The sequence below is a fragment of the Oncorhynchus mykiss genome, chromosome 3 (assembly GCF_013265735.2).
Source record: "Oncorhynchus mykiss isolate Arlee chromosome 3, USDA_OmykA_1.1, whole genome shotgun sequence".
Lineage (NCBI taxonomy): Eukaryota > Metazoa > Chordata > Actinopteri > Salmoniformes > Salmonidae > Oncorhynchus > Oncorhynchus mykiss.
Window position 1 is genome coordinate 47,639,812 of NC_048567.1, and position 12,202 is coordinate 47,652,013.

Genomic DNA, 12,202 nt, shown 5'->3' on the forward strand with positions numbered 1-12,202 from the left:
GTGCACACCAGAATTATAAACAAAACATAGGGAAAATGTAAACCTATTCCATAGAACACAGAGCAGCATATGCTACATGGACAAAAATATGTTTATTAATATGGAGTTGGTCCCCCCTTTGCTGCTGCTACTATTTAACCCGGCAGGGTAGCCTAATGGTTAGAGTGTTGGACTAGTAACCGGAAGGTTGCAAGTTCAAACCCCCGAGCTGACAAGGTACAAATCTGTTGTTCTGCCCCTGAACAGGCAGTTAACAAACTGTTCCTAGGCTGTCATTGAAAATAAGAATTTGTTCTTAACTGACTTGCCTAGTTAAATAAAGGTAAAAAAAAACTCTTTTAAAACCCTCTCAGTTTTCTCTACCGCTGTCAGTATAGAGTTGTTAGACTTATGTAAAATGTCCCTCTGGACAGACAGAGATTTTTGCAACAGTCCACATTTATGAGCATTATGTGTTTGGCTTTCATTAGACACTGTAAGCAGTCTAATAGAAGCATTCATGTTTGTTAAATTGCAAACCTTTGCCATCCACCTCCATGATTTCCATTTAAATGCAGTTGAGCAGCTTCTCCAACTAAACTGCTATTCCCAGAGCTCAGTAGACGGAGGGGACTGGTGGTTGTCGGTTAGTACGGCTAGTACTGATTTGTCTCTCTTATGCAGTCAAGGTGTGTGGGAGAGAGAAATAATCAGTTCTGAAGCTAGCTGCCCTGTTGAAGATGACTTACAAATGGTCCAAGCCAATGGAGCTAGCTGGTCATAGCTCAGACTAAGAGATGGAGAGAGAGAAAGAGAGAGAAAGAAAGACAGAGAGAGAGAGCGAGAGAGAGAGGGAAAATACAGAGAGAGGGGGGAGAGATAGAGAGGGCAATGATGAAGAGAGAGAGAGAGAGCTACAGAGGAAAAATAGCCCATTCTTTCTCTAGCTGTGCGGTGGACACTGACTGCAGTCCAGGCATCTCCTCTACTCCCCCTCAACAGCCCTGAGAAGAGTGTTTGGCCTGCAGCAGGTGTTTATTGCCTGGTTGACAGTCAGCACTTATCACACTGCAACCGCCGTAGGCAGACAGATGGACAGACGGACAGTATGATCAACTGATATTAATGTTCCTCAAATGGTTTGTGAACGAATGGTGTGACAATGAGACACACAAAGACGGTTCAGATGATTACAGGAGAAAAATGTGGTATTTTCAATCTGATTATCCTGGATGATACTCCGGCAAAATGACGCAATATGATACCATGTTTAACATTTCTGTGGATTGCAAACCTGATACATACACACGCCACGGCAAGATCAAACGTGCACATCCAGATGAGAGATCAATTAGAATGCGGAGGCCAAGCTTTCAGAGAAAACAGATGAAAGATGTGTAAGGTAAACGGTGTTTCAGATGGAGACGTTCCCTAATCAGTGACTGGCTTGGCTTCACGCCAGCTAGGGAATAAATGTCTGTCTATTTATTCACTCTCACGCCTAGCTAAATGTATGATTCATTATATATGCCCTCTTTTCTTATGAACTTTCAGTTGGTAAATGTTTGTCTTTTATTTGGTTTCTTCTAGCACGCTTCGCTCCCTACAAGACGGTGGACATCATGCTCAAGCCGCTGCTGTTCGAGGTGCCCAGCATCACCACAGACTCTGTGTTTGTGGGCCGCGATTGGCTCTTCCAGCAGCTGGAGGACGTTCTGAAGGGCGACGGTTGCGAGGAGAGCCGCGGCGCCGTGGTTGTGGGCAATGTGGGCTTCGGCAAGACGGCCATCATCTCCCGCCTGGTGGCGCTCAGCTGTCACGGTGGCCGCATGCGGCAGATCGCCTCTAACAGTCCCAGCTCATCGCCCAAAAGTAAGAAATAACCCGTAGTTACGTTTCAAATGGTACCCTATTCCCTATTTAGTGCACTCCTTTTGACCAGGGCCCAGGACACATCCACAGTCACGTACTGCCTGGACCAAATGTGACCTAATCCTCCTCATCATCATCATTCATGTTGGGTGCTCTCGTGTAAATAGACATGTCAGGGACTTACAGAAAGGAGATTAGACTGTGGGCTGAAATAATGTATGGTTAAATCCATCGACATGTACAGTAGTGACATGAAATGTCCAGGAACTATGTAGCCCAACACGTCAATCATCCAGGTTCTGACAGGAAGTGATACAGATAGGTATAAAGTTTTCACTTGGCAGAAAAAAATATGTACTCTATCGTTCAAAAGTTTCGGGTCACTTTGAAATGTCCTTGTTTTTGAAAGAAAAGAAGAAAAAAAAATTGCCCTTTAAAATAACATCAAATTGATCAGAAATACAGTGTAGACATTGTTAATGTTGTAAATGACAATTGTAGCTGGAAAAGGCCGATTTTTTTATGGAATATCTACATAGGCGTACAGAGGCCCATTATCAGCAACCATCACTCCTGTGTTCCAATGACATGTTGTGTTAGCTAATCCAAGTTTATAATTTTAAAAGGCTAATTGATCATTAGAAAACCTTTTTGTAATTATGTTAGCACAGCTGAAAACTGTTATCCTGATTAAAGAAGAAATAAAACTGGCCTTCTTTAGACTAGTTGAGTATCTGGAGCATCAGCATTTGTGGGTTTGATTGCAGGCTCAAAATGGCCAGAAACAAATACATTCTTCTGAAACTGGTCAGTCTATTCTTGTTCTGTGAAATTAAGGCTATTCCATGTGAGAAATTACCAAGAAACTGAAGATCTCGTACAACGCTGTGTACTACTCCCTTCACAGAACAGCGCAAACTGGTTCTAATAGAAAGAGGAGTGGGAGGCCCCGGTGCACAACTAAGTAAGAGGACAAGTACATTAGAGTGTCTAGTTTGAGAAACAGACGCCTCACAAGTCCTCAACTGGCAGCTTCATTAAATAGTACCCGCAAAACACCAGTCTCAATGTCAACCGTGAAGAGGCGACTCTGGGATGCTGGCCTTCTAGGCAGAGTGGCAAAGAAAAAGCCATATTTCAGACTGGCCAATAAAAATAAAATATTAAAATGGGCAAAAGAACACAGGCACTGGACAAAGGAACTCTTCCTAGAAGGCCAACATCCCGGAGTCGCCTCTTCATTGTTGACGTTGAGACTGGTGTTTTGCGGGTACTATTTAATGAAGCTGTCCAGCTACAATTGTCATTTACAACATTAACGTTGTCTACACTGTATTTCTGATCAATTTGATGTTATTTTAATGTCCAAAAAAGGTGCTTTTCTTTTAAAAACAAGGACATTTCTAAGTGACCCCAAACTTTTGAACGGTAGTGTAATTGTAATGCTACAGACTACTGTATGTTTCTGAATACAGAAGGGCACAGCCTTGGTTGCATTGATGTCATTTCTATGCTTTCTCGAGTTGGTAAATGCTGAATACTATATGCTATGCATAAGTCACAATCTCACAAGGTTATTCTGTACGAATGAAAATACATTTTCATTGTGAGAGTAAGAACTGATTTGTCAAACAATGAAAAGTTATCAGCTAAGTCCCAAACAGCAGCCAATTCCCTATATAGTGTGCTGCTTTTGACGAGTAAAAAGTAGTGCACTATTGGAATAGGGTGCCATTTAGGATGCTGCCATGGTTGCACCTGAATAGTCTTTACAGTGAGTCTTCCTGTTGATGGACGACCCTGCTTCCCTCCCGCTCTTCCTTTTAGATGGTGGGGACCCCCAGAGCACCGACCTCCCCCTCAGCCAGCCCCCTCAGCCCACCCCTCCACCCAGCGCCACCAACACCATGCGGAACAACAGCTGTCCCGGCACCCCTGAGGTCCAGAGACGCAAGGAGGAGGCCGTCAAACGCCTGGCCACCAAGGTACTGGAGGCTCACATTGCCAGATCACAGTTCATAGCCCAACCCAACAATTGGGAATGTTGTTGCTGTGACTTTCTTTGTCCCAGATCACCTATAGAGCTCTGGTCAAAAGTAGCACTATATAGGGAATATGGTGCAATTTGGGACATACCCTTTGAGATTATAAAATTACTTCTGGTCTCTTTTTTAAGTTGTTATTCTGTAAGTTTGCATGGAAATGTATTTATTACACATGATGGCTTTGGGGCATTGTGTCATTTCACCGGTCAGGTTCAAAGTAGACATTTTGTTACTGTGAAGTGCATCTTGGTGCTCAGAATAGCAAGAAGGCAACGAGAGTGTCTATACCTTAACACTAGAACCGCTAAAGCAGTCATTTTGACTGCTCATAAATATTATTTATTCATTATTTTTTAAGTCATGTCCGTGCCCCCCCCGTCCTTGTCTTTTCCTAAATAAGTCTATATAACACAGTCAGTGTTAGAATCTTAATATCACAAACATGACTGTTTTATGGTTTTCCCCCGTTGCCCTCCTTCTCCCAAGAGTAAGGCCAGCTCTGCTCCACTCCTTCTTCCGATAGTTGAAAGTGCCCAGAGCTGATAATCACCCCAATAATTGCTTTGAATCGGAACCTAAACTATACTGAAACTAATTTCACACATATAACAAAAGATTAAATAAATTAAGTAAAAGTATGATGGGGAGAAAGAGGGAGAATGGGTGAGATGATGAGCGAGGGGAAGCGAACAATGCATAATTATATAATCAACTATTTTAAATTAAGATCAGGGTGGCCCATTCTATTGTATTGATCCATGCTAATTATAATCTTAAAATGGTACAGTGTTTCAGAAAGTATTCACACCCCTTGACTTTTTCCACATTTTGTTGTGTTATAGCAGGAATTTAAAATGGATTAAAATGCATTTTTTTTTGTCACTGGCCTACCTACACATAATAACCCATAGTGTCAAAGAGGAATGATGTTTTTCACATTTTTACAAATTAATTAAAAATAAAAAGCTGAATTATCTTCAGTCAATATGTATTCAAGTTTGGAAGTATGCTTGGGTCATTGTCCATTTGGAAGACCCATTTGCGACCAAGCTTTAACTTCCTGGCTGATGTCTTGAGATGTTGCTTCAATATATCCACATACAGTGCCTTGCGAAAGTATTCGGCCCCCTTGAACTTTGCGACCTTTTGCCACATTTCAGGCTTCAAACATAAAGATATAAAACTGTATTTTTTTGTGAAGAATCAACAACAAGTGGGACACAATCATGAAGTGGAACGACATTTATTGGATATTTCAAACTTTTTTAACAAATCAAAAGCTGAAAAATTGGGCGTGCAAAATTATTCATCCCCCTTAAGTTAATACTTTGTAGCGCCACCTTTTGCTGCGATTACAGCTGTAAGTCGCTTGGGGTATGTCTCTATCAGTTTTGCACATCGAGAGACTGACATTTTTTCCCATTCCTCCTTGCAAAACAGCTCGAGCTCAGTGAGGTTGGATGGAGAGCATTTGTGAACAGCAGTTTTCAGTTCTTTCCACAGATTCTCGATTGGATTCAGGTCTGGACTTTGACTTGGCCATTCTAACACCTGGATATGTTTATTTTTGAACCATTCCATTGTAGATTTTGCTTTATGTTTTGGATCATTGTCTTGTTGGAAGACAAATCTCCATCCCAGTCTCAGGTCTTTTGCAGACTCCATCAGGTTTTCTTCCAGAATGGTCCTGTATTTGGCTCCATCCATCTTCCCATCAATTTTAACCATCTTCCCTGTCCCTGCTGAAGAAAAGCAGGCCCAAACCATGATGCTGCCACCACCATGTTTGACAGTGGGGATGGTGTGTTCAGTGTGATGAGCTGTGTTGCTTTTACGCCAAACATAACGTTTTGCATTGTTGCCAAAAAGTTCAATTTTGGTTTCATCTGACCAGAGCACCTTCTTCCACATGTTTGGTGTGTCTCCCAGGTGGCTTGTGGCAAACTGTAAACGACACTTTTTATGGATATCTTTAAGAAATGGCTTTCTTCTTGCCACTTTTCCATAAAGGCCAGATTTGTGCAATATACGACTGATTGTTGTCCTATGGACAGAGTCTCCCACCTCAGCTGTAGATCTCTGCAGTTCATCCAGAGTGATCATGGGCCTCTTGGCTGCATCTCTGATCAGTCTTCTCCTTGTATGAGCTGAAAGTTTAGAGGGACGGCCAGGTCTTGGTAGATTTGCAGTGGTCTGATACTCCTTCCATTTCAATATTATCGCTTGCACAGTGCTCCTTGGGATGTTTAAAGCTTGGGAAATCTTTTTGTATCCAAATCCGGCTTTAAACTTCTTCACAACAGTATCTCGGACCTGCCTGGTGTGTTCCTTGTTCTTCATGATGCTCTCTGCGCTTTTAACGGACCTCTGAGACTATCACAGTGCAGGTGCATTTATACGGAGACTTGATTACACACAGGTGGATTGTATTTATCATCATTAGTCATTTAGGTCAACATTGGATCATTCAGAGATCCTCCCTGAACTTCTGGAAAGAGTTTGCTGCACTGAAAGTAAAGGGGCTGAATAATTTTGCACGCCCAATTTTTCAGTTTTTGATTTGTTAAAAAAGTTTGAAATATCCAATGAATGTCGTTCCACTTCATGATTGTGTCCCACTTGTTGTTGATTCTTCACAAAAAAATACAGTTTTATATCTTTATGTTTGAAGCCTGAAATGTGGCAAAAGGTCGCAAAGTTCAAGGGGGCCGAATACTTTCGCAAGGCACTGTAAGTTTTCACATAACTTTCCTCATGATGCCATCTACTTTGTCAAGTGCACCAGTCCCTCCTGCAGCAAAGCACCCACACAACATGATGCTGCCACCCCCGTGCTTCACAGTTGGATGGTGTTCTTCGGCTTGCAAACCTCCCTCTTTTTCCTCCAAACATAACGATGGTCATTATGGCCAAACAGTTCTATTTTTGTTTCATCAGACCAGAGGACATTTCTCCAAAAAAGTACGGTTTTTGTCCCCATGTGCTTGTTGCAATGCGTAGCCTGGCTTTTTTATGGCGGTTTTGGAGTAGTGGCTTCTTCCTCGCTGAGTGGCCTTTCAGGTTATGTCGATATAGGACTCGTTTTACTGTGGATATAGATACTTTTGTACCTGTTTCCTCCAGCATCTTCACAAGGTCTTTTGCTCTTGTTCTGGGATTGATTTGCACTTTTCGCAAACAAAGTACGTTCATCTCTAGGAGACAGAACGTGTCTCCTTCCAGAGCGGTATGACGGCTGTGTGGTCCCATGGTGTTTGTACTTGTGTACTATTGTCTGTACTATTGATTGTACAGATGAACGTGATACCTTCAGGCGTTTGGAAATTGCTCCCAAGGATGAACCAGACTTGTGTAGATCTACAATTTTTTTTCTGAGGTCTTGATTTCTTTTGACTTTCCCATGATGTCAAGCAAAGACGCACTGAGTTTCAAGGTAGGCCTTGAAATACATCTGCAGGTACACCTTCAATTGACTCAAATGATATCAATTAGCCTATCAGAAGCTTCTAAAGCCATGACATAATTTTCTGGAATTTTCCAAGCTGTTGAAAGGCACAGCCAACTTAGTGCATGTAAACTTTTGACCCCCTGGAATTGTGATACAGTGAATTATAAGTGAAATTATTTATCTGTAAACAATTGTTGGAAAAATTACACAAACCATATGTCCTAACCGACTTGCCAAAACTATAGTTTGTTAACAAGATATTTGTGGAGTGATTGAAAAACAAGTCTTAACGACTCCAACCTAAGTTATGTTAACTTCCGACCTCAACTGTATGTTCAGGAGTAAAAATGTGCGTAACACCATCACCGACTGGCCTTTCAGCCTGTAAGTGCCTGCTAGGGAACGTTGCCACATATCAACCCGCAAGGTGCGCAACTATAAGCACCAAGGCTTGTTAAATAGTGAAGAATCAATTGTATAGCATGATTTGCATGAATAAATATTTGTGGAAATGCACAGTATATCCATGTAGAAATTTAACAACAGTATTTTTATTTTTAGATAGAGTCAAGGATATGTTTTTTATAAATATGCAAATTCCTAGTGAAAATGTAGGCCTAAAGCCAATTCTTGACACTTCCAACCGATGACTCATCAATATTCTAACTGTCTAGTAAATACATTTCATATATGCTATCTGAAGAATAATAATTTAGTGGTGTTTTTAAAGGTCTTAGGTAACATTAGAAAACCATAAAACTATTATTACAAAGAACATCATTTCATTTTTATTAGTTTATGTTACTCTAGGCTATAAGTAATAACGAAAAACCACTAGTTCGTCCATCACAAAGACTTCCGTAATAATTTAGTTTTGTCAGGTCTAAAGAAACATTGCGGAAATAAGAACATGTATTTAAAAGAAAACAGAATAGTGAATTTGGTAATTTGCTGAACACATGGATTGTGCAGATGGAAAAAGTGACATTTGGAAATAGAATTGCACCTCTGAATTTTGAGAGTTATTTGACAAATGTAAGTGTCATAGAAACTGCAGAATATGCTCTTTTTGATACTATATAGAAATCAAAATGTTTTACCTGCATGTGACTCTGAAGGACGATTTGATTAACTGATGATCCTTTCCTTGCATCTGTCATTTCCAAGCTATGCCCATCTCTTCATGTACAATTTGACAACTGATAATATTGTCACTCATTAGACTATTGTCAATTTAATCTAGTCTATATTCTAACTCTTATGTGTGAAATTAGTTTAGGTGTAGTTTCGATGGGCCGCTGTGCTGGCTGACTGACATTGTTTGCTTCCCTGCGCTCATCAACTTGGATAGTCAAGGATATGTTTTGCATTATTCTAAAGGCCTACTGAATGTTTTCGTAGCATGTTTTCGTTTCCCTTACAATAAATGTGATTAAAAACTGTCCCATAACGGCTTATTTTTACAAAGTAAAACTTAAAACAGAATGGTATCAACCCGCAAGGTGCGTGTTCAAGTTACTAACATGTGCACCAACGATGATAAATAGGTATAACACAAACTCATCATTATACTATTGTTGTTCATAATTAAATCAATATCTTCTCCCTCCTTACCATGCACAATTATGTCCTTTCATCCATTTGTCATTCATTCAGTGGGCTGGCATCGTTTGCTGGCATCGTTTGCTTCCCTTCAAGTCCCTTCTCATCAATTAGGATAGAGTCAAGATATGTTTTGCGTTATTCTAAAGGCCTACTGCAACACATAGTTATAGTAAATAAAACAATCCCATATCAGCTTATTTTTACAAAGTCAAACAAAAGGAAAATATATCAACCCGCAAGTCAAATTATTTGCTATAAACATGAGCGCCAAAGCTGACAAATAGGCATAACAAACTCATCATTACACTATTGTCTTTCTAAATTAAATCAACCTCTTCACCTTCCTTGTCATTCAGCTAGGCCTAATTTAAATCAAATTGTGAAGTAACCTGCACATTCACATTCATCCATTTGTCATTCAGTGAGGCGAGAGAGGCGCATTAGCGCCTGGCTTGGTACCAACATCCTACAGCGCATTTGTCTTGGCCCATTAAGGTGGTACTAGGTGTGGAAACAACAGGTAAAAGAGCTCTAAATACTTTTCAGTTTGGCATTTAAAGATTCTGACAACTGAGCAATGTAAAATGCAAACATTTAGTAAAAGTCAGGGAAGGTGCAGGAGGTAGCTTTTTCTTTTGCCTTTATGTTTTATTTACAAATCAAACATCAGTAGCCGTTGACCTATGGCGGTTTTAGTGTTAACAAGTCACATAAGTTGCACTCTGTGTGCAATAATAGTTTTTTACATGATTTTGAATGACTACCTCATCTCTACTCCACACATGCAATTATATGTAAGGTCCCGCAGGAGAGCAGTGAATTTCAAACACAGATTCAACAACAAACACCAGGGATGTTTTCCAATGCCTCGCAAAGAAGGGCACCCATTAGTACAGTAGATGGGTAAAAAAAGCAGACCTTGAATATCCCCTTGATCACGGTGGTTATTAATTACACATTGGATAGTGTATCAATACACCAAGTCACTACAAAGATACAGGCGTCCTTCCTAACTCAGTTGCCGGAGAGGAAGGAAACTGCTCAGGGATTTCACCATGAGGCCAATGGCGACTTTAAAACAGTTACAGAGTTTAATGGCTGTGATAGTTGAAAACTGAGGATGGATCAACAACATTGTAGTTTACTCCACAATACTAATCTAATTGACAGAGTGAAAATATTTTCCTGAATAGAACCAAGTGATATGTTTGGGGCAAATACAATACAACACATTGCCACTCTCCGTATTTGCAAGCGTAGTGGTGGCTGCATAAATGTTATGCTTGTAATCGTTAAGGACTGGGGAGTTTTTCAGGATAAAATATAAATAGAATGGAGCCAAGCACCGGCAAAACTCTAGAGGAAACCCTGGTTAATTCGGCTTGCCACCAGACACTGGGAGATTAATTCACCTTTCAGCATGAGAATAACCTAAAACACAAGGCCAAGTCTACACTGGAGTTGCTTACCAAGAAGACAGTGAATGTTACTGAATAGCCAATTTACAGTTTTGACTTAAATCTTCTTGAAAATCTATAGCAAGACCTGAAAATGGTTGTCTAGCAATGATCAACAACCAATTTGACATAACTTGAAGAATTTTGACTAATGGGCAAATGTTGCACAATCCAAGTCTGGAAAGCTCGTAGAGACCTACCTTGAAAAACTCACAGCTGTAATCGCTGCCAAAGGTGCTTCTACAAAGTATTGACTCAGGGGTGTGAATACTTATGAAAATTTGTTATTTCTGTATTTCATTTTCAATAAATTTGCAAACATTTTTACAAACATGTTATTACTTTCTCATAATGGGGTGTTGTGTGTAGATGGGGGGAAAACGATCTAATACATTGTGAATTCAGGCTGTGGAATAATTGAAGGGGTATGAATACTTTCTGGAGGCACTGTGTGCACCCTATATCAGTCCACTGAATCAAAGCAGTCTTATCAATCTCCTCCGGGCTATTTGGAGTATGCTACACAGTGAGAACGTGCGTCATTTTACATGCTGAGCGGCTTTCAATATCTGTGAAAATATCCACATCAGGCAGCAAGTGATCGAGAGTCAGAGAATGTGGTGATGGGGCTTGTGGAACCTCACGTTGGCAAGGGGAGAAATGTCACCATGAACAATTTCCTAACTTCACTGTCATTGGTGAACAATTTGCTTGCAAAGAAAACTAATCAGGCCGGCACCATGAACAACTGAAATCCAACTGATGCCGTTGTGTAAAGATGCACACAATATAAGCACGAGCTGACAAAACATTTGACTCACTGCCTCAATTTGGTCTTATATAGCAAAATTTGAAATTGTGTTTTTTACATTGGATAAAAGGAGAGACTCGGAGCTAGAAAATTGTATATCATACACTACAGTTGAGGAACAATGGGAAAGTAATTCTGCTTTGAAAGTTGATAAACTTGTAACCCCACTTTTGAGAAAATGGTCCTAGAATATTGTGGTATACCTACTTTACTGAAGAGCTCTTCTTTGTCTACACCATTCAGCATCGTTCACACCCTCTTAAGACTTAGCCCCACCCACCTCTTTAAGGATTCACTTGTGAGGCCATGTGCCAAACAGAGTGAGTAGTGTAGTAAATAACCAAAGATTTCAAGTCTAAAAGTGGTAAAAGTAATAGCAAAAAGTAGTAGTAAAAATACACTTAATCTATATCCTAATCTGACTTTGGTGTTGTTCTTCAACATGTGGTCATGTTGTTCTTCACATTACCGTCTCTGGTAAACACACTATATCAAGTAAAATCAAATTGTATTTGTCACATGCAGAAGATACAGAAGGTGTATACAGTACAGTTACTTGCATATTTGCATAGTAGCAATATCAAAAATAGTGTTGAGATAAAAATATTGTATAAATATTAGATTATTCTTACTCAGACACACTTGTCTAAATTGATGGGTCATGTGAAAGAAATGTGACAACCACCCACCAGCCACATCTACCTAAGTGGATGGGTAACTATTGTCTAGACATGTACAGTGCATTCGTAATGTATTCAGACCCCTTCACTTTTTCCACATTTTGTTACGCTACAGCCTTAATCTAAAATTGATTAAATCTACACACAATACCCTATAATGACAAAACGAAAACAGGTTTTTAGACATTTTTGCAACAAAAAAAACAATTACAATTAATGTATTTATATATATCTTATTTACATAAATATTTAGACCCTTTGTTATGAGACTCGAAGAAGGGCCTTGGTCAGGGAGAACCCGAGGG

The 12,202-nt window shown here is 40.0% G+C and overlaps 1 protein-coding gene across 6 annotated transcripts in view; it reads left to right on the forward strand.

The window, feature by feature from the left end:
* Positions 1–12,202, forward strand: part of LOC110520058 (protein TANC1) — a 277,467-nt gene that overhangs the window by 192,435 nt on the left and 72,830 nt on the right. For all 6 annotated transcript variants that reach the window (XM_021597043.2, XM_021597046.2, XM_021597045.2 and 3 more), the window contains 2 exons: positions 1,570–1,851; positions 3,679–3,836. In XM_021597043.2, coding sequence (XP_021452718.2) covers positions 1,570–1,851; positions 3,679–3,836 — 440 coding nt within the window. The remainder of the gene's footprint in view (positions 1–1,569; positions 1,852–3,678; positions 3,837–12,202) is intronic.